This window comes from Haliotis rufescens, unplaced genomic scaffold (genome assembly GCF_023055435.1).
Source record: "Haliotis rufescens isolate VD_foot unplaced genomic scaffold, xgHalRufe1.0.p SCAF_1, whole genome shotgun sequence".
Classification (NCBI taxonomy): Eukaryota; Metazoa; Mollusca; class Gastropoda; order Lepetellida; family Haliotidae; genus Haliotis; species Haliotis rufescens.
Genome location: NW_025963779.1, coordinates 32,085,300 through 32,109,585, shown reverse-complemented (window position 1 = coordinate 32,109,585; position 24,286 = coordinate 32,085,300). Strand labels below are relative to the sequence as shown.

The 24,286-nt window shown below is 41.2% G+C and overlaps 1 protein-coding gene across 2 annotated transcripts; it reads left to right on the top strand.

The window, feature by feature from the left end:
* Positions 1-319: 319 nt before the first annotated feature.
* Positions 320-22,953, top strand: LOC124110951 (solute carrier organic anion transporter family member 2A1-like). Of its 2 annotated transcripts, XR_007220529.1 has the most exons (11): positions 320-534; positions 5,325-6,090; positions 7,477-7,563; positions 9,526-9,699; positions 13,197-13,361; positions 13,802-13,994; positions 16,996-17,173; positions 18,341-18,501; positions 19,980-20,044; positions 21,658-22,016; positions 22,102-22,953. XR_007220529.1 is itself a non-coding variant. In XM_046470449.2 (10 exons), exons 2-10 carry the CDS (start codon positions 5,355-5,357, stop codon positions 21,927-21,929), a joined length of 2,031 nt encoding a protein of 676 aa, XP_046326405.2. In that variant the 5' UTR covers positions 320-534; positions 5,325-5,354; the 3' UTR covers positions 21,930-22,953. The 2 variants fall into 2 exon arrangements, 1 of the variants encoding a protein (XP_046326405.2); XM_046470449.2 differs by having other exon boundaries at positions 21,658-22,953.
* The last annotated feature ends 1,333 nt before the right edge of the window (positions 22,954-24,286 follow it).

Below are 24,286 nucleotides of genomic sequence, written 5' to 3'. Positions count from 1 at the left end.
ATTTAGGTCATGGTATTTTGGTAATATAAACAATATCTGGATAATCAACACTTTTTAAATTAACCAATGAAACTTGTTTTGGCTTATGACACAAAACAATCGAAAATTTTTTGACATAGCTTTGAATAATCCATTTGAGAAAAACAAACATGTTCAGCGGATATTGTAATATTTTTATCGTTGTTAAAATTGCAACGTAAAATGTAGAAGGCTCTTTAAGAAAAATACCTGCGTTTCATCCAACCAAGACTGTTACATAGCCATGGGCTTAAACCCGGTTACATGAGGTTACGTGAAATGTTTGTGTGCCGCGGAAGGAGAGAGCGCCAAAACGCAACAAGGACACCCACCCATACACGATCCCTGTTGTGGGTTAACGTGAACAGGAAATACTAGCCCCGTATGACCACAAATGGATGTCAAATATCACCACACTCGATCTCAAGGGAACCTCATACATAATTAAGTAAACGTACTAATCATTCTCATGACTAGGACCGTTCCTGCGAGAGAGCTGCTTTTCTGACGTTACGGGTAAGTGGTTGCGATGTTGATATTTTGACAGGTGTGGCTCTGTGATCGGACACTCTGTGTGTCTATTGCAGTCGCTGATGTTCGCTGACATACATTTCATGACTGCGAGAGTAATCGACATAATTATATATCCAGCCTGGCATTATAGTGTGTGTCAGTGCACAACTGACTGTGACACACATACCGTACCGATCACATTAACCATAAACACAACGATAGACAGGTGCGATGCGATTTCATAACACCGAGATGGCTTGTTGCATACAGTTGAACCTCGCTGCTACGGACGATTGTTTGACATTACGGGGTATACTGCTTACATGGAATTCGGAAACTACAGTCGGTCGGAATATAAGGCTCACGGGTTTACACGAACAGCTGGGTGGGTCAGTTGGTGTGAACTAACTTCTGTATGGAGTATTGTATGTTATCAGATTTCACTTACTGTCATTCCGTATTAACAATTGTGTACATTTCCGGGCTTGAATATTATGCGCATACTGACATCCGCGATTTGCTTATTGCCCGTGTGTATGTCAATACTAGCTTGTATATTTCACATGACTGTTTCATGGCTAAGATTTACAGCTTGCTTTATGGTGTGTTATATATAAGAGGTATGCATGTCAGTGCTTGATGATAATTATATTGGCTATGCCAATTCATCGCTACGATTTACAATGTGCATATGTCCGTTCATTGCCAAAATTTACAACGCGCTAAACAAACATACTCGCGTTGTATCGAAGACGTGTTTCGTTCGTTTGTTTAACGTCGCACTCAGCAATATTCCAGCTATATGACGGCGGTCTGTAAATAATCGAGTCTGGACTAGACAATCCAGTGATTGACATTATGAGCACCGATCCACGCAATTGGGATACGATGACATGCATCAACCAAGGCAGCGAGCCTGACCACTCGATCCCGTTAAGCGCCTCTTACGACAAGCATGGGTTGCTACTCAGGATTTTCACGGGACCCGAAGTGAAGCAGATTATTTACCACCTTTGTGAAACCCAAGAGCATGTAAACGGGGGATTTGAACCCACGTTTGTAGGTTTCTGACACGCCTTGAGGATACAGCGAATTAGGCGACAGGGCCTCCCGTGCTCCCTATTACTTACATCAGTGACAACAACGGATGGTGAGCAGTGCACGCGGAGGGCGTGCAGACTGGCTGTTGCATAGCTTCGTCGCTCAACCACCTGGCAGAAGTCGGCACGTACGGGTGGCCCAGTCGTCAAAGGCGCCGCGATTCGCTGTGCAGAGTTGCGTCCCTTGGGCCCACCAGAAACCTGTGATTGTGGGTTCGAATCTTTGTTCGCCCGTATTATGTTTCTAGGTTTGTCAGCACCATACACGTGCTCGTGGGTTTCACCCAAGTGGTAAACGTCTGAGACCTGCATCACTTCGGACTTTCCTCCCACATTAAGCTGACACGCCGCGATATAACGTGAATACTGTTAAAAGCGGCGTTAAACCCAACTCACTCACACACGTTTGAGATCTGCATCACTTCGGGCTTTCTTCAAACATAGCATTTACTCCCCGTGATGTAACTGGAATACTGTTAAAGCAGCGTTAAGCCCAACTCACTTACACTCACCTGACTAAATGTTAGCGTGAGAATAACAGGTTGTATATTAGTATGTGAAGTGGCTGTTATCAATGTCGTTGAACACGTACAATGCACTGAAATAGGAAACAGATAACAGTCAATGTAAGGCCAGATAACAAAGGATTGTCGTTTCTCGTGTCTGTTTTCCAAACTGACAGTGGATATATTTCTTAAATTTTATAAATTTAGTAGGTTACGAATCTATTACAATAAACATGATCTTGATGTTCCTCGTGACATATTTTGGCTACACCTCTTGTGACTCAAAATATGACGGCTCCATTGCGAAACGGACACGCTATAAATGGCGTGATATGTTAAGAAAGTCTGAGTCGGTGCAAAAACGAAATTGGATGTTAGGGGCGGGCCGGGCAAGAGAACCATAAACTTATTTTAACAAGCAGAAGTCGCCTTTTCGATTTGATGTACTTGAGGAAAGTTGCACAAAGTCTAATACTGTTATTGTTCTGTCACGTTTCAGCTGAATTGTTCCGGGGGTGCGTGTAAAACTGAGGAAGTTTCCTCAATTCGTTCCGATTACGATCTGCATCCTATCTGTGTTGTGGCATTCACCAAAATGGTAAACGCCTACGACCTGCGTCAATTTGGGCGTTTCTCTCATTCAAGACTCATACGCTGTTTGGGATACGGGTGTTTCTAGACTTATAAGTTTGATAAAAACAAATTACTCAATTGAAATTGAAAAGGTTTATTGGTTTATTTTTTGTTTAACGCCGCACTCAGCATTTTTCAAGCTATATGTCGGCGGTCTGTACATAATCAAGTCCGGACCAAACAATCCAGTGATTGATATCATGAGCATCGATCCACGCAATTGGGATACGATGACATGCATCATCGAAGTCAGCGAGCCTGACCATCCGATCCCGTTAGTCGCCTCTTACGACAAGCATAGTTGCCTTTTACAGCAAGCATGGGTTGCTGAAGACCTATTCTACCCTGGATCTCCACGAATCTGAACTTGAAAAGGAGCCCCATTGAGAGGGGAGATTTAGAAGAGAAAAATCTGAACTTGCTTCATTTAGGACACTGCATTACAGAAAGGGCTGGGCGGAGGGAAAATAATATGGTTCAGGGACTGTGAGATAGACTAGGGTGGTCTCTCGTCTCAGGCCCCGCTTTTATCTGAGCAGAGTCGCGTCCCTTGGGCATACCAGAAACCTATAATCCCGGTTCGCCCCGATAATGTTTCAAGGTTTGTCAGAACCATACCCGTGCCGTTGGGTTTCACTTTCCCCTGCATCGCCCCCCCCCCCCCCCCCCCCAGTAAGTTGACACGACGTTGAATACAAAACAATCACTCACTCACTACACGCTGTGATATTACTTTAATGGTCTACAAATCGGCTTTAAAATCAACAAATTCAGACATTAAGCGATTTATTGCATTATCAACTGTCAAGTGACGTCACACAAATGCATACATGTGAATGTAACCTTAAAATACCGAGTGAATGAGTAAGTTTTGTACCCCCGCTTTCAGTAGCATTTAATCAATATCACGGGACCCACGAAGATCCGAATTGGAATTGGCCATCAGGAACCCATGCTTGTTGTAAGAGCCGACAGATCTGATCGGATGGTCAGGCTCGCTGACTTGGTTGATGCATGATATCGTATCCCCATTGCGCCGATCGATGCTCATGATATCAATCACTGGATTGTCTGTTCGAGACTCGATTATTTACAGACATCCGTAGTATGGCTGGAATGTAGCTCGCGGCATTAAACAAACAAATACGATCACCGGCCCGATCCAACAATAGACTTCACACATTGTCCTCCTGTCATATTGAAGACCGAACCCGTGTCTTGGGCGTGGCGATCCATCGCTTTACAATCTAGGCTACCTCCACGCCCAAGCTCTGAAAGAAATACCCCTGTGGGGAGTCCTGGGCCAACTTGCACAAAACGATCTTAGCGCTAAGATGATCGTAACTCCCATACTTTAACAAAGCTTTACGATAGTTTTAACGCTAAGATGGCTTTGTGTAAGTGGGCCCTGGTTACAATCGGTCTCCGGGAAGTTATGCTTGTCGTAAGAGGCGGCTTATTGGTTATCAGGCTCGCTGACTTTGTTATTTACTAGTCATCCTATCTTTGGGACGATGGAGTAGCCCAGTGGTATAACACCGAATGCTCGGGTTCGATTCCCCACATGGGTACAATGTCCCCCGCCGTGATATTGCTGGAATATTGTTACAAGCGGCGTATACTCCCTCACTCATCGTATCCTGACGGCCTGGCACGTTGCTCAGTCAATTACATCTTTATCTGCATGCACAAAGCGATCTCAGCGCTACGACTACCTTAAGTCTATGATATAGTGTGGGCGATACGAATGTAAAACCTAGCCCAGACTCGATTATGACAGGCCGAGATCACATATTACTGAGTGCGGCTCTTAAATTAAATAAGGAAACAAATGAAAGACATGTATGATGTTAAATTCAATTTCTTTATTCAACGTACTGAGGAGGCCACAGGCCGAAAGTACAATCATGATTACAGGAGCAATTGGTACAATCATATAATTTCCAAACTTGATTTTCTTTGTATAAAAGCATGATATATGCACATCGAAAGATTTCTTATGGTTTCAATGTTGCTAGTGGTTAGTAATAGTTTAAACTTAAATGTACAATGATTTATATGAAAATATATTTGTAAATATACTTTTCTTAGTTCATCATAATGCGGACATACTAGTAAAAAGTGATACTCGTCCTCAATTAATCCTAGGTCACATAGTGGACAGAGTCTATTTTCTCTCGGAATATTTTGATATCTACCCTTTTCAATTAAAAGATCGTGTGATGAACATCGGAATCTTGCAAGTGCTACCCTAAATATGTTAAGACTAACACTGAAAAGGTATTGCTCTGCAATGATATATGACTTGAAACTGCTATAACAGGGACTTTGGTGAACGCGTTAGAGTTCCATTCCATGACTGAAAATATCAATCTTTTAATCTTTGTGTTATAGCATTTATGAACAACTTCGGATAAGCAATATGTTCTAATTTAAAAATGTAACCAAAACCTCAATTATTCAGCAGGTTCCTTAAGTCGGTTACCCAATTTGTTTTGCCATTGCTATCATGATGTTAAATGCACAAGCATAATACTGTATTTGTGTTTTCCAGGTGCAATATTGATACGTGTTTACTACCAACATGGAACTAGAGGAAACAGACGCCAAAGGTTCCATGCTCATGCTCCCTGATAGTTCTCTGAAACGAGGCTGGCGGAAGCAGAAGGACGGAAGGGAGACAACCGCAGATGACACAAAATGTGGGATTGGAGTTTGCACACCAAATTGTATTCAATGTTGCGGCTCAATGGCTGCTTTTACGGCAGTTTACAGTTTTTCAGGACTGCTCACGACTGCCTTGCAAGTCTATATATCCTCCCAAATCACAGCCCTTGAGCGTCATTTTGGCTTCAGCAGCTCCGTCAGTGGTTTTCTTATAAGTTGCAATGAGATAGGATTCGTGTTGGTCACTGTCGTTATGAGTTATTTCATTCGGAGACTGCACATCCCCCGATTGTTGTCCCTGACAACTTTGTTCTACGGCATTGCGGGTTTGATATGCGTTATACCATTTATATTAACACGCGATTTAATAAATCCTGCAAGTGACTCAAACATCACGTCTGTCTTTCAAACTGGACCACTGTGTCATCTGGAGGTCACCGTTGCCCCGACGTCTCCGGCAAATTCAACGGGGAAAGCCGAGTGCAGCGATACCAAGTTTTCGTATGTACAGGACGAGACGATGAAGAAGATCTCCATTGCTCTCTTCGCCCTGGGGATGCTTATCCAAGGTGTCGGTAAAGCCCCTAGGGCTCCAGGGCTCACGACGTACGTTGATGATAATGTTCCGAAAACCAAAACAGCCATGTACATGGGTAAGATGATTTGACCCTAGATATTGTATTTATGAAATTGTGTTTCTCCATGTATATATATCCTGAATGTTTAACGACCATTAATGTCATCAGGTGGTTGCACTCGAGTAGTCTTTTGACTGCATCCCTGAAGACTTCACCCTGTTGAACTAAAGAACATTGTCCTGAAGTATTGCACCCTGAATGGGTGCACTCTGAGCAACTTTCCTGAAGGACTGCATCTTGAAAGACTGCATCTTAAAGGACTACATCCTGAAGTTCTGCATCTTGAAGGACTGCACCCTGAAGGCCGGATCCGGAAGGGCTGCATCTTGAAGGACTGCATCCTGAAGGGCTGCATCTTGAAGGACTGCATCTTGAAGGACTGCATCCTGAAGTACTGGGTCCTGAAGGACTGCATCTTGATGGACTGTATCTTGAAGGACTGCATCCTGAAGAACTTGATCCTGAAGGACTGCATCCTGAAGGACTGCATCTTGAAGGACTGCACCCTGAATGACTGCATCTTGAAGGACTGCACCCCGAAGGACTGGATCCTGAAGGACTGCATCGTGAAGGACTGTATCTTGAAGGACTGCACCATGAAGGACTGCATCTTGAAGGACTGCACCCTGAAGGAATGGATCCTGAAGGACTGCATCTTGAAGGACTGTATATTGAAGGACTGGATCCTGAAGGTCTGCGTCTTGAAGGACTGCATCTTGAAGGACTGCACCCTGAAGGAATGGATCCTAAAGGGCTGCACCCCGAAGGACTGCATCCTGAAGTACTGTATCTTGAAGGACTGCATCCCGAAGGCCTGCATCTTGAAGGACTGCACCGTGAAGGACTGCATCTTGAAGGACTGCATCCTAAAGGACTGCATCCTTAAGGACTGCACCTTGGAGGACTGCACCCAGAAGGACTCAATCTTGAAGGACTGCATCCTGAAGGACCGCATCTTGAAGGAGTGCATCCTGAACTACTGCATCTTGAAGGACTGCACCCTCAAGGACTGCACATTAATACTGCATCTTGAAGGACTGCACCTTGGCGGACTGTGGCCTGAATGACTGCACCCTGAAGGACAGCACCCGAAAGACTGCACATTAAGACTGCACCTTGGCGGACTGTGGCCTGAAGGACTGCACCCTGAAGTACTGCATCCTGAACTATTGCACCTTGAAGGACTGCACCCTGAATGACTGCGTCCCGGAGAACTGCATCCTGAAGAACTGCACCCTGCACCGTATCAAGAACGTTTATTGTCACGACATGATGTTACCATAAGGGTTATGCTTTAGTGATTGCTTGACACCTGAAGATATTCGAACATCAATTAATTTTCTATGTCAGATATTGTATGAGACTGACACAGGCAATATATGTTCTGACATTGTGTGACAGGTTTCATCATGGGGACTTCAATCTGTGCCATGGCCATAGCCTTCGGTGTCGGAGGAGTGTTCAGCAAGATGTTCATCACATTACAAGGTGAGTTGCATGTCCATCAATAAAGAGGCTAGTCACATAATCCTCTCTTTAACGGGGAGTCGTGTGTCCATCCGTAAAGAGGCTAGTCACATAATCCTCTCTTTAACGAGGAGTCGTGTGCCCATCCATTTAGAGGCTAGTCACATAATCCTCTCTTTAACGGGGAGTCGTGTGTCCATCCGTAAAGAGGCTAGTCACATAATCCTCTCTTTAACGAGGAGTCGTGTGCCCATCCATTTAGACGCTAGTCACATAATCCTCTCTTTAACGGGGAGTCGTGTGCCCATCCATTTAGAGGCTAGTCACATAATCCTCTCTTTAACGGGGAGTCGTGTGTCCATCCGTAAAGAGGCTCGTCACATAATCCTCTCTTTAACGAGGAGTCGTGTGCCCATCCATTAGAGGCTAGTCACATAATCCTCTCTTTAACGAGGAGTCGTGTGCCCATCCATTTAGACGCTAGTCACATAATCCTCTCTTTAACGGGGAGCCGTGTGCCCATCCGTTTAGAGGCTAGTCACATAATTCTCTCTTTAACGGGGAGTCGTGTGTCCATCCATTTAGAGGCTAGTCACATAATCCTCTCTTTAACGGGGAGCTGTGTGCCCATCCGTTTAGAGGCTAATCACATAATCCTCTCTTTAACGGGGAGTCGTGTGCCCATCTATTAGAGGCTAGTCACATAATCCTCTCTTTAACGGTGAGCCGTGTGCCCATCCGTTTAGAGGCTAGTTACATAATCCTCTCTTTAACGGGGAGTCGTGTGCCCATCTATTAGAGGCTAGTCACATAATCCTCTCTTTAACGAGGAGTCGTGTGCCCATCCATTTAGACGCTAGTCACATAATCCTCTCTTTAACGGGGAGCCGTGTGCCCATCCGTTTAGAGGCTAGTCACATAATCCTCTCTTTAACGGGGAGTCGTGTGCCCATCCATTAGAGACTAGTCACATAATCCTCTCTTTAACGATTATGAGGTCTAAGCTCAGTTTTTGTTGGCGTCTTAAATATTGTTGTTGGTGAAAAGTCGAAATTTGTGTTATCATATATTTCACAAACAAACTGGACACGGTAGTCCCTGTCGTCGCAATTTTTGCGTGCAAGCAACCGTGTGATCGTATGTTGGAATCCCAAATTCGCCCTGATTATGTTTCAAGGTTTATCAGCACACGTCTGCGTCACTTCTAGTTTTCCTCCTTCATCAAGCCCACACTCTGATATGACTGAAATACTGTTCAAACGGCTCACTTGCTCACATACAATCTAACATTGCTGAACATGCACGGAACTAAAAGTTAAGGATCATGACATATTTTTATATGCCGTACTCTTTAAAAAAAAAACCTCAGTCTTCACGACAAAAATATATCCCGAAAATTATCTTTTTTTTTGGTTCAGTATAGTTGAACAGGAATTCCTTTGCTATCTGTTATGACTCGAATCAATGAAGTCAATGTCGGATCTTGGCCAAAAGTATATTTCTGTAGTCATACTGTCATACATTTCTGTCATACTATCATTGGGGGCACGGGTGGCCCAGTCGTCTAAGACGCCTGAATTCGCTGTGCAGAGTTGCGTCCCTTGGGCTCGTGATCATGGGTTTCACCAAAGTGCTAAACGAGGCCTGCATCACTTCGGGCTTTCTTCCCACATTAAGCTGACACGCTGTGATATAACGGGAATACTGTTAAAAGCGGCGTAAAATCCACCTCACTCACTCTCACTCACTCACTCACTCACTCACGACTCATTATTACATACCGAACTCACATTAATTCTTATAATCCTTGTTCCTGAACTTTGAAAATGACACACGTTTTAACAAATATGCTGAGGCTATTGGCAGAACCAATCATACGGAGCCTGATGTTCATTAAGCCAGAATTAACCATGCTTAATCTCTGTGGAAACGAGGAAGTCGCTAATTTTTTCAAGTGTATCGATAGAAATATTTCTCTCCCAGCAACGAACATAACTCCGACGCATCCTCGGTGGCTCGGGGCATGGTGGCTGGGATTCCTGGTGTTCGGGATGCTGTCAATCATCTTCTCCTTCCCCATCATGTGTTTCCCCCGACGGATGAGGTCAGCTGAAGACAGGGCGGGAACTCAAGGCAAGACACCCATTAAAGTCACAGGTAGCGTTTGTTTGCTGTTTTCGCTTGTAAATTATGAAATGCAATAATTTTATTTCATTGTCATTATACAAGGTGTTTATAAATAATTCCCGCTGACATGGCCCCGACATGGATAAAACTAACAGATAAGTGAAGACTCACTGTTGCTTTCCTTTCAATGTTAACCCTGCCTTCATGGTGCGCTACCGGTGGTAAATTTTATTACGAATACAATTACCAGGGAGTGGACGATGTATTAGTAATATATTAGTTTCATGTATGTATTAGTCTTTAGTTACCCCTCATAAATTATAATCTCCCAACCAAGTAAGAGATAAGTCTTTGAAAGGCATTTAGAAGTGATACACATAAGGAAGAGAATTTATGGATGTCATAATAAAAAAGTTAGCATCCATAAATTCTCTTCCTCAAGTAAGAGATAATTTAAAAACGTATTCATTCTCTCGAGGCTTATATATGATTTAATGGATTATACTGATACATACCAAATACCTGGTCTATTATTACTCATAGACTTTGAAAAAGCTTTCGATTCAGTGGATAGAAAATTTATTTTAGATGTTTTAGATTTTTTTAAATTTGGACCAAATATACAACAGTGGGTAAAAACATTTTTTAATGGTATGGAATCAAGTGTTCTAGTAGATGGTTTTGCAAGTTCTTTCATTAAACTAACTAGAGGTTGTCATCAGGGCGATCCATTATCACCATATTTATTTATTATGTGTGCTGAAATACTGGCAATTATGATTAGGAGCAACAAAAAGATTAAGGGAATTCAAATGGGAAATGTAGAACATATCTTAGCTCAATTTGCTGATGACACTACTCTAAGTTTAGATGGTACAGAAAATGGCCTCTATGCAGTAATGAATACATTACAGTTTTTTGCTAGATTTTCAGGATTAAAGGTAAATACAGATAAGACCAAAATAATATGGATTGGATCCAAAAAGAGATCACGGTATAAACTATGTAAAGAATGGAAGTTAGATTGGACAAGTACAAAATTTAAATTGTTAGGAATAAATTTTGATGTGGACCTTGAAAAATTAGTGGAGATTAATTATGAGGAAAAACTTGAAAAACTTAAAAAGGAAATGAATCAATGGTCAGCAAGAAGTTTGACACCAATAGGCAGAAATGTAGTCTTAAAATCCCTTTTATTGTCAAAACTAAACCATTTATTCACTGCAATACCAAATCCTTCAGTCGAAACTATTGAAAATTTTCAAAAAAAATGTTTTAGATTTGTATGGAAGGGTAAACCAGACAAAATCAAGAGAAGCAATATTTCATTACCTAAAAAATATGGAGGAATTAAAGTACCCATTATAAAAGATGTTATAGCAGCACAAAAAATATTATGGGTGAAGAGATTACTGTATAGTCAGTCCAAGTGGTCAACTCTAGTTTCTTATTGTATACCGAATAGAAACAGATTACTATGGATGGCAGATGCTATGTACATTAATACTTACATCATCCCAAATGTTGTAAATTTATTTTGGAAAGAGGTTTTGGAGGCATGGTCGCGATACCTGGGAATGAATAAAATAAAGACTAAAATTGAATTTATAAGCCAATCTCTATGGTATAATAACAATATTATGATTGGGGGAAAACCGGTATTTTATGGAAATTGGTTCTGTAGAGGTTTAATGTTTATTTGTGATTTATTGAAGGATAGCGGGGAAATATATACCTATGAAGAATTTGTGGAAGCATACAAAATTGAAACTGATTTTCTTACATATCAAGGTTTATTAAGTGCTGTCCACCAATATTGTAAAACCAACAATTTAGATAATTATACGGGAATATATTTACGACCAATATTACCCTTCAATGTATCACTTATAATTAATTGTAAAGGCGGAAGTAAAGACTTTTATAACACTCTTCTACAACCAAATTTCGTAAAAACCCATGGTATGCTTAAGTGGGAAAATGTTTTACAAAAAGATTTTAGTAATGAAGAGTGGGAAATATATAATTTGATGGTTTACAGATGTACACAAAGTGTAAGCCTAATTTGGTTTCACCTTAAGATACTACACTATATTCTTGCAACAAATAGTTATTTATTTAAGATTGGTTATGAAGATACCCCCACATGTACTCTTTGTAAAACTTGCCCAGAAACCATTATTCATATGTTTTGTGAATGTCAATATACAATTCATATTTGGGAGGATTTGAAAGATTGGTTTGGGACAACAGTGGAAGGAAGTATTGATTGTAGTGACCAAAATCTTTTATTTGGATTTAAAGGAAAAACACTAACCCATTAAATATTATATTTTTAATTGCAAAATTTGTAATTTATAAACAAATGAGAAAGAAATCAATTCCACATTTTAAACAAGTAAAGTGGGAAATAATTAAATATTATGAAGCTACACGATCTATTGCTTTCTCAAATTGTAAACAAGCTAAATTTTTCTCTTTTTGGTCTTCATTCCACACATTATTCAAGAATACCAAGATATGATTTAATACTACAATTTGTCTGTTATTCTGTATAGAAACCTTATATATAGATCTACCAGATGTACCAGAGAAACAAACTACTGAATCTACAACAAGGCGATTTGAATATATACCATGCTGATCTTAATGTAATATGTTCCATGTATACTTTGTATTTGAAATGATGAGAATAAAAAAAGAAAAAAAAGAAAAAAAAGTATTCATTCTCTCTCTCTCTAACATTATCTTTTAACCTGTTAATCCCGAACAACAGTGGAAAGTTACAATGATATAAAATACGTGATATTCACTGGAGAGAACGTATGTTACTTGGTGTTGCCCAGATCACATTTACTCCAATGCTAAAAACTACAAGCAACAGCCATAAAATTAGCATTTGGTCGGATAACTAATATGACTGAATGAGAGACAGGCATCAGTTGTCTATTTGGTGGTTGATATAGACATGTTTTATGGTTTCATTTTGTATCTTCTCGTGTACATTTTTATAAAACAGCAAATTTTTACAATATGATTAAACGCAAAACAATAAAAAACGTGCATCATGTCGTACCTTCAAATTATGCCTGATTAGGGTGGTGATGGATTGGACAGGTATGAGATGATTAAAAACATTAAAGACTGTATCGAAATACAGAGGGTCCGGTTTAGTTGCAAACTAGACCGGTCAGAGTTGAAGCCCAACGATTACCCGTTGTAATTCTGGAATAGAGAGATGCTGGTGAAGACCGGTTATGTCAGTTTAGATATAAGAAGTTCTTCTCTTGATCTCTTCATGATCATACAATCAGACTTTTCCAAGGCCACTGTATCTTTGAACAGTGACTAGTGAGCTAGTAGTTACCATCTTTTATATTGGATACAACGTACAAAGAACCAGCTATTTGATGTTTCGTCATTTGAACTTGCGCTCACACCATAGAACTCTCTGTTTCGAGACGTTTTATGACGATTTTCTAAAGTTGTATACTGTCTCTCTCATGCACTCACTCGCAACATTGTAGGCTTCCTGAGCGCTCTGGTTCGACTCGTTAGCAACCCTATCTACTTCCCCATCGTCATGGGCAACTGTGTCACCCTCTTCAGCATCGGCGGGATGATGGCCTTCATCCCCAAATACATGGAGACACAGTTCACGTTGCCAGCCTGGAAGTCAAACATGATCATTGGTAAATTGTTTGATATTTTACAAACGATATCGTAGCGTTGTCACGAGCATATGAAATCTGAAAAGAAACATGTTTGATTAATAAAGTTGCGCCTATTGCGATCTCTGGGTGCTGTTGTAAAAATCAGTCGACAGTCGTAAGTCTATGTTAAGGTATGGGAGCTACTACCACCTCAGCGCTAAGGCCGCTTCGAACAACGGCATCCTCATCTTCCCGAGGCAAGAGAGTTAACTGACTTTAACAGTGGAAACTGGACTTGTATATTCAGTTAACACTCTTGCCTCAGGAAGATGCGGCATCCTGGTCTGCCATCATCATGTCCTAGCTGGTGGCGTTCACCAAAGTGTTAAACGTCACAACCTGCTGTTTGCTTTCTACGTTTTGCTATTGAGCAACGGCACTGTTCTAGTTTTATACATGTTCATCTTTTTTATTTACAGGTGGTTTAAGCATAGTTACGAACTGTGCGGGAACAATCATTGGCGGGATTGTGACATCAAAGATGAAGTTATCTCCCTTGACTTGTCTGAAGGTGACAGTGGGAATTATCTTCTTCTCCCTTGTTATACAAACATCGCTGAACTTCCTAGGTTGCGAGAATCCCGTCATTAGCAAAGGAGAGATGACCCCTCGGTAAGTTGATTCTTGTATCATATGTACAGATTCCACTACCGGTACGCGACGCTAGGTTGGTTGGTTTGCTGTTTAACACCGCACTCAGCAACATTCCAGCTATATGACGGCGGTCTGTAAATAATCGTGTCTGGACCAGACAATCCAGTGATTAATATCATGAGCATCGATCCACACAATTGGGATCGATGACATGCATCAACCAAGTCAGCGGGCCTGACCACCCGATCCCGTTAGTCGCCTTTTACGACAAGCATAGTAACCTTTTACGGCAAGTATGGGTTGCTGAAGACCTATTTTTCCCCGGAATCTTCACGGGCCGCGACGCTAGGTAAAATGTCCAAATCTCACATCTTATTACTATCGGCTTCTAAATCACCAAGGACGCTTTGAATCAAAACATTTTTCATCAAAAGGCCGGTCTTTCTTTTATAAAATAGGTTACACAAATAATTTTATGTCAGTCGCCATTTTGTGTCTCAATAAGGCAACGAATGGAACGTCCAAAATAATTGGTAACCGCGTTTTTAAATATATGAGTGACTGAGTGAGTTTGGTTTAACGCCGCTACAGTATTTCCTTTGATGTGGGAGGAAAACCCTAAAAGATTGAGTTCTTAGCAGTTTAACACCTTGGTGGGTCCCAGGGGTATGGGTATGGTGCTGACAAACCAAGAAATATAATCAGGTTGAATCTGAGATTCGAACGCACTATAATGTGTTTCTGACACGACGCCGAAAGGGTGCACACCGAATTGCGGCGCCTAAGATGACTTGGCCACCCGCCTCCTTATTAATATATGATATTGAAATGGACTAAATCAGCATACTGGTATACATGTATACAGCATATGGGAAGAAAGGTAGCAAGTCTTTCCAAATATGAATGTGATATCAGTTTCCTTGATCAATTTCATGTATTTCATTTTATGATGACAAAATAAGACTAAATCTGAGGAATCACCAGCACGAGGGTATGTTTCAAAGTGGGCTCCCACACCCCCAACACCCCACTTCACATCCCACTCCACACCCCCAACAACCAAATCCACACCCCCAACACCCTACTCCACACCCCCAACACCCCATTCCACACCCCCAACACCCCACTCCACACCCCTCTGGATCCGCCTATGAACATCGACCTTAGCCTTGAAGTCACTCGGACCCACTCGGCTAATTCCGCTTCGCTAATTACGATTCAGATTCCACTCCTCAAAGCAAACACTTTGATCAAACGAATAAACCTCGAACGGAGGTTCCAATAGAATAAACAGATGCGCGCTCCCGCTCGCTGCTCTTCATTCAATCGGATCTCAACATCTTCCCAAGGCAAGGGATTTAACTGACTTTATAAGTCCAGTTTCCACCCTTGCCGAACTAGGCTGGAATTCCTGGACTCGATCGTAGCGCCACCAGTGGCTGCTACGAGTTAAGTCCCTTCTATGCCTCTCCTATGGACCAATCAGATTCAACCCCTCGTATCACTTGCATTTGCTTCAAACATGTCAAGACGATCTGATTAATAATCAAGATCTATATTGTGAGAAAACGGGTCTTACATCGCGAAGTGCATCAAATCACGTGAGCACCTTGATTAAAAACTTGAAAAGATTTGGAAAATATCTGTTGACAACGAGTTGAGTGTGCTCATGCTATGCAAATCCTGCAATCGACCGAAATCTGCATGACAGTTTACGAACCGGATTACGATTTCGGTGCGCAATTTTGATTGGACTATGCATAGACTCGTTAGTCCAGCCAAAATCTATAGCTAACTCCATAATGCCAGCCTAGTTCGGCAAGGATGGAAACTGGACTTTTATAGTCAGATAACTCTCTTGCCTCGGGAAGATGGATCTCAAATGTTCCAAATGTTTCTATTTTCCTATTGTGATCAAAGTGTGTAGCTTATATAAGTTAGGCATACAATAATATGTTTTCAGAAGTTTTAAGGCAAAACGTTACAAGGCAAAAGAAAGTATTTACTTGAAAATTGGATGTGACCAAGGAATTACAAACGTTATCAAAACGGAACTAGGCAAAAAAAGTAAGTCTTGAAAATTGGATGTGACCAAAAAATTACAAACGTTATCAAAACGTTACTAGGCAAAAGAAAGTAATCACTTAAAAGTTGCATGTATTAAAAAAATACAAACGTTTTCAAGACGTTACAAAGCTGAAAACAGTCGCCGAAACACTGCAGAGTTAAGGCCCCTAACACGACTCTGATACCCGTATCAAATACATCACCAGCGAATAACCCTGAGTTTCTTGTCTGATTCATTTCAGCCACCATCAAATACTTTCTTTTGCCCGGCAGTTTACATACTGCTTAGAGATCTAAATATTATTGAAACCTCGTCAACTCAAAGTCAGAAAAGACCCGTGAAGATTCCGGGTTAGAATATTAACATACTTGCCGTAAAAGGCGACTATGCTTGTCGTAAAAGGCGATTAACGGGATTGGGTGGTCAGGCTCGCTGACTTGGCAGATACATGTCATCGATCCCTGGATCGATGCTCATAATGTCAATCACTGGATTGTCTGGCCCAGACTCGATTATATTACAGACCGCCGTCATATAGCTGGAATATTGCTGCGTGCGGGGTAAAGCAACAAACCAACCAACCCAACCAACCCAACCAAAGTCCGCAAACATTTATAATATCCGGTTATTCAAATTTCGGCGTGGAAATGATGGTAGGTGCTGCTGAGGTTCTGCCAGGACCATCGATTAAAAGGGTATATCTTCTTAAGCTATATAATGAGATAACGGAGTTCAAGTTCACCAGGTTTTATTGTATGTCTGACTATAGCTAAATGTGAAAATCTCAACAAATCATAAATTATTCCCCTACCCTAACCTCCATGTAGCACCTTTGCCACTGAAATCCCACACGACAAAACCTTTAAAGTCATTATATTTATTATTTTACCTTGAAAATTAAATTATATTTTCAGCAAAACAAGTAATAAAATAACCTTTTCTTATTTTCAGGAACACTACAATGTACATTGGTACACACAATTCAACCTCGTTTACGATGACCCCCTCTAGTGGATGTAACAGTGACTGTGGCTGCACAAACACCATCTACTTCCCTATGTGTGGCGCCGACGGTGTCAACTACTTCTCCCCCTGCCACGCCGGCTGCAGCGACTTCAGCATCAATCATGTAAAACATCTTCAGGTTCATCATGTTCATGGAGTCTATTGATGAAATATACCTGGTATCAGGGTTTGAAAAACACGAGCTTGTAGCATTGTTGCGCTGTTTCAAATTGACGCTCTCGCAAATGTATTGATGACCTCAAACGCAACCTATCTTCGCCACAAGCGGTATTACGATCCAAGTCGCCTTCACATGGGGAATCCTATGTAAGATCAATCCGTGAAGATCCGGCTCAGAATAGGTCTTCAGCAACCTATGCTTGTCGTTAGAGGCAACTAACGGGATCGGGTGGTCAGGCTTGCTGACTTGGTTGATGCATGTCATCGTATATCAATTGCGTGGATCGATGCTCATGATGTCAATCACTGGATTGTTTGATCCAGACATGATTATTTATTTACAGGCTGCCTGATTAGCTGGAATATGGCTGAGTACGGCGTTAAACAAACAAACAAACACTGAGGGACTAAACTATGGATGTTGGCAATCAAAACATGTTTGATTGAAATAATTGCAAACAAGTATCAATACCCAATACAGTAGTCAAGGCCAGAAATGAGACCCGGACAGTAGACTATGCTATATTGGGTGTGGTTGAATGATGTTTAACGTCGCGTTCAAGATTATTGCTCTAATATAACGACGTGAATGCACGTGTGTGTGTGTGTGTGTGTGTGTGTGTGTGTGTGTGTGTGTGTGCACGTTTGATGCTGGTTATAGTAGTCTGGCTTCATAGTGCTAGACCACTGAGATACCATCATTGGCGAGCACTAGGCGGGGTAACAACAAGTCAATTTCTTAACGTCTTTTGATATGACGTTGGGTTTCACCAAACGTCTCAGACACGTGTCACTTCGGGTTGTCCTACCACACTAAACCTACACCCCATGATATACACTGCCGGGCAAAAGTAAGTATACACCTATGTTCGATGGTGGGTAAAAATGAAACAAACAGGAAATGTTTTGATAACGTTTGTAATTATGGTTACATCCAAGTAACGTTTTGATAACGTTTGTAATTTTTAGCCCAAATCCAATTTTCAAGTGTATACTTTCTTTTGATAGGGAGTTTACATGTACGTGAGAAACCGTTAAACCCAACTCCTTCACTACAATGCAATAGTATTTAATAACCGTATAGCGTCACTCTTCTATTTTCCCCGTGTAGACCTACTCCAACTGCTCATGCGTGGGCGGAAGTATGAAAACAGCGACACCTGGACTGTGTACTCCGGAATGCCCTATGTTCTACGCCTTCGCTGCAGTGACAGTGGTTGGGGGATTTATCATGACAATGGCGGCGATGCCAGTTCTTATTGCTGTCATAAGGTACGTACACACGCGTGGGATGCATATTTGAAGACACAAAGTATTGTATGAAATATATTTTTAAATAGTTTACAAAACTTCATAATTTAATCAAAAAAGTTTTGTAAATCATGACCCTTGCTTCTTAATAACATATACCAACGATTTAAAAAGTCTCAATGAATGAATGAAATTGCAGAATATTTTTGAATATAACAAAGCGGAAAGCCCTTTTAGCGTTGTCAACTTTACTGAACAAAAAATTTGGGATCATGGATTTTTATTAATTTTTTAAATTTTTTATTGGGGGGGGGGGGGGGGGGGGTATAGTTTATGAAATTGTGTTCTCAGTCTTCATTATACTAAAATATCCCAAAATTCTTCATGATCCCTAACCTTTTTTGTTCAGTAAATTTTCTTAACTGGGGTAAACGCAAACATGTAAATTTGAATACCGAGTGTAGGTTCCACGAAGTGACTGAAACCCCCGTAAAAGTTCGACATACCCGGTTTTGGATTGACGTATTCGTCTCTTACATCGATCCATTTCAGTTAGCTGTTTTCATTGTTCCTAGACTTCGTAGCAGGGGCGCTGGTTTCGTGTGTATACATACGGTTCCGCCTTTCTTACAATCGGGATTTTCACTATTTTGTGTAACATGAGTAAATACATAAATTTTCGTTTTGTGTTTGTTTGTTTGCCGTTGGACGCCGTACTCAGCAATATTCCTGCCATATGACAGCGGTCTGTAATCAGGTCTGGACCAGATAATCCATTGATTGACATGATGATCATCGATCTACGCAATTGTGATACGAAGACATGCATCAATCCAGTCAGCGAGCCTGACCACCCGATCCCGTTAGTCGCATCTTACGACAAGCATGGGATGCTGAAGATCCATTCTAACCCGCCTTGTATTCACGGGTTATATATTTTCGTAGTTACCAATGCAGTGATTTTAGTAACATTGAAATTAACTGAATTCCATTTGGGCTGACCATTTGATATTTGTTATGGAAGGGCTGGGATTTTTTGTTGACCTGGGATTGATCTGTGACCGAACATTCTGGAGAAACATAAAAAAGACGTGCATTGTCCTCAGGATTTGCAACAAAATATATTCTTGTGACAAACTGGGTGTACTGATACAAAATGTGTTGTGAATCCCAAACAACTGATTGGCTGTTCCTTTCAGAGAAAGAAATGTATGTCTCGCGGCACCGACTGAAAAAGAATTCTGTCTCAAATAAAAATCACACCGATGCCCGCATGGGCGGATACAGAGTGGGGTGCGGGGGTGCGCACTCCCCCTTTTTATTTCGAAAAAAATCTTTATTTCTGTATAAATTACCCCCAAAGACAATAAATAGATCTTAATTGTGCACCCTCCCTTTTCAAAAAAGCTGTATCCGCCCATGTACCCCATCGCCAGAATATTGAAGGGTCGGTCCCTAATACAACGCATTAATTCCTGTATATGTGTTGCTGATTGTAGAAGTGTCAGCGAGGAAGACAAGCCGGTTGCTGTAGGTTTGGGTGGATTTTTATACACGCTTTTAGGTGAGTACATTGCAATCATCGTAACATTTGTTTGTTTGTTTGTTGTTTAACGCCGCACTCAGCACTATTCCAGCAATATGCCGGCGGTCTGTAAAATAATCGAGTCTGGACCAGACAATCCAGTGATTGACATCATGAGCATCGATCCACGCAATTGGGATCGATGACATGTATCGACCAAGTCAGCGAGTCTGACCACCCGATCCCGTTTGTCGCCTTTTACGACAAGCATAGTCGCCTTTTACGGCAAGTATGGGTGGCTGAAGACCTATTCTACCCCGGAATCAATCATCGTAACAATCAACTCTTCTATACGTCTTGTGAACGAAAAGTGTCTTTGTAATAGTCGTTTCTAGAAGCCTTGATTATCACAACTGTGGTATCCAGCGGCCAACGTGGTTTAAAGTTGGTACTTATGAATGTGTTGGCATGTAGATGACCGTCTTCCAGTCGTGACCTAGTTGTAGTGTGCTATCACCAGGGCCCCGTTCCACAAAGCGATCGTAACTACAATCAATCTTAGAGACTTACGTCGATTTTAAAATTGTCTTAGCTAAAGTTTACAACCGTTCCTCAAAGCGATCTTAGGGCGATTGTAACCTTACAAGTTCTTAAGTAGATGATCTTAACAAAGATCGGAATCTTCAGCTATGAAGATACGAAAATTTCCCTAAGAGTGGCCTCCCCTGGTCATGTTTAGCAGACGACGCATTTCCTTGCCCCCTATAATAAAAGTCGTCATCTTTGTTGTTATGGTACAATAATTAAGATCGATTTTAGCAATTTTAAGTTGGTCCGGAGCAACTTAGCATTTTGATCTTAACTTACAACTCTCTTAGTTAAGATTGCATTGTGGAACGGGCGGCTGATCGTAACAAAAATTTAAGATCGCATACTTAGTGAGTTACAATCAACTTAGCCCTAAGATCGCTTTCTGGAACGGGGCCCAGATCAATGCACTTCACTTTTTGTCGAATGTAAATTTTGTTCAGTGGAACCCAGCTTCAAACGTCACACTTCTTTTGAGGTGTCGAAATGTAACCGTGTGTAACTGAGATCACTATAAATAGAATGAATATATGAAGAACAACAACGTGCGCCTAAAATATGAAAATTGTAACCTATTTTGGGTGCACCGAAGGCGCCGCAAATCAATAGCTAAATTTGACTGAGTTTTGCTAAATTTCGATGCAAGTCGGCTCAAGTCTCATATTTGTACTGCTTTGTATTGTGCTTGTCATCATTCGCCCCCGCGGGTTTCATCAAAGTGTTAAACGTCCAGGATTTGTACCATTTCGGAATTTCTTTCCACGTCAAAACTCGCTGTGCAGAGTTGCGAACCCTATGATTGTGGGTTCGAAACCCCGTTGGCATCGATTATGTTTCCAGGTTTGTCGGCACCATACCCGTGCTCGTGTGTTTCACCAAAGTGGTAAAAGTCTGACAGAGATCTGCCGTGATATAAGTGGAATACTGTTCAAAGCGGCGTTAAACACAAATCACTCACTCACTCCAACATCAAGCTCACACGCAATGATATAGCGGCAATAATGTTAAGAACGGTGTTAATCCAACTCAGTCACTTACACACTTTTATCACTTCTTCTCTTTAGGCTTCCTACCAGGGCCGATATTGTTCGGTTGGTTGATTGACAAAGCCTGCCTTCACTGGAATTCCGGATGTGGAGGGAAAGGCGCATGCGCACTATACGACATAGAGTTGTTCCGGTACCTGGTGATGGGCATACCGTCCGTGGCTCGGGTCTTGACTCTTCTCTTGTACACGTTTGCTCTGTGCATGGCGCTAAGGCCGGACTCGAGATACCGAAAATATGAGGCGGAGCAAGGCACAAAGGAAGAAAAAATGAAAATGAAACCAATATAGAAATTTAATACCATTCTTAACCTGTTTCATGTCTTCATTCCAGAAAGAAGCATTGCATCTTGCTAAACTCACTTGGATATGCCACCGTTATTGTTTGTTTAAAAATATGTGACTTGTCAGATGGAAGACATCATCAAATATCTCGGGATGTGTCATGAAAATCTCACATTGATAAGAATCCTCGAATATTTTAACTGTTTACTTACGGAAAGGGAGTGATACAGTGTTACGTTTCCAAAGACAACTTAGTGGAAAATTAGTTTAATTAATTACAAATCCCCATACGGTCTCTACATGTTATGGACTTGGACAAATATATTGGGTTTTGGGGTTGCCTTGTGGTAAAGTCGTTTTCTCCCCAAACAGAAGTTCCTGGTTCCATTTCCCGCACGGACGGATACTGTGCGTGAAGTTAATCCTTGGTGAAATTTATCATTGGTGTTCGCACGGTGATAGCTGACAATATCAGCGTACACCATTCTCACGTACACACAAATAGTGCAGTTCTACCTCAGTGTCCGGGAGAGAACACTTTGAGTGAGTGAGTATGGTTTTACGCCGCTTTTAGCAATATTCCAGCAATATCACGGCGGGGGACACCAGAAATGGGCTTCACACATTGTACCCATGTCGGGAATCGAACCCGGGTCTTCGGCTTGACGAGCGAACGCTTTAACTACTAGGCTACCCGACTGCCCCGAGAACACCTTGAAGGGCAAGTCGAAAGAGCCAAGCAATCGTTTGCGGACAAACAGTGAAAACTATCATTTTGGTAAATTCTGAGGCAAAAATATTTTATTCCAGGATTTCGGAAACATATTTTTGAAACTCCAAGCTCCCCTACTTCATCCTGCGTAACCAGTTTCACCCTCCTGTTGCTCACCAACACAAAGCCACAAACACAATCTCATTAAAATCAGATTTTATTGTCGCTACTGCTAAACAAAGATCTGAGGACGTCCCTTTAGGGGTCACGTCAGAACAAACTTTCATCCGACCAGTCAGTGCGTCGCTTACCAGATCATGAAAGTGAAGTGATTTCTAATCATGCAACCTCGAAAACTTTAACACGGGGTATTCCGAACGATAGTTACGGTCTTAACGACTGAATCCATACAATCTAGACCACATATTAGCCATTTCAGATTGTTCTTTTGTTCAGGTTCCAAATTTTAAGTAGAGAATGTGTCAAAATATGTTTCGAATCGTAGTCGCCAATTGCCGTAAAACACGAGAAAGCTGCCTTCTGATTGGCTAATGTCGACTTCTTGTTAATCATTCAATTGGTCGGTCAAAGTTCGCGCAAGGTTTGCTGACGTGACCCGTAATGGTATGTTCTCAGACCTTTGTTTAGCGGTAAGATCTGAGCAACAAAGATCTGATTTTAATGAGATTACTACAAACATATATAAGGCCTCATCTTTAAAATACTTATTTGCTATTACACCTACATATGCATTACAGTATTTCAACATTCCAATATTCAAATGTATATTACTGCAGACATGCGACCAAATGACTGTATTATAAGTTAACGTTTTTTGAAGATCATAAGGAATCCATGACGGTGTGAACACCTCGGAACTCAGGGAGTTCATTGTGACTTCTTCGTATTGTTTCACCATGTAAGATCTTATGAGTTTTCAAACGTGTCTTGCTCAATTATGTTATTTATTGTCAATAATAAACAGTTCAATTATAATTCTATATTTTTGGCGAATAATTTTTTTCATAAGCGCATTTTAAAATCTTAATTCATCAGTTAACCTATTGGATAGGACTACCTGTGAAATACTGTCCATTTTAATAAGTAATAAACCAATTTATGTGCCTTCATGGGAGACATATTTTATGAATGACAACTTGTGAAATAGGATGCTTTGTATGTATTTTTTATATGTTGCTGTTCACATAACGCTTTTTCATATTTTTAGCCCGGTGGGCCAAATAAACTGATACAAAATAACATGTTTTAATTTTGCCTCACACACGTGGAACCACACACAAGTGCATTTATCTAAACACATTGTCCACAGATTGTTATGTGTGTAAATAGTATGAACATGATTTTGCTTGTTTGTTTGTTGCTAAAGGCAATTCTCAGCAATATTCCAGCTGTACGACGACGGTCTGTAGATAATCGATTCTGGACCAGACAATCAAGTGATTGATATAACGAGCATCGATCCACGCAATGGGACACTGAAGCATTTCCATTCTGGATGTCATGCTTAAAACGCACAGAGAAAAAGGAAAAGTTCAATCAAAGGATTGGCGGGAAAGCAGGCAGACTATGTTGCAGAGAGAGTCGCGAAGCTCGAGAATAAGTGTATTTCATTGATGAACTGCTGCTTAAG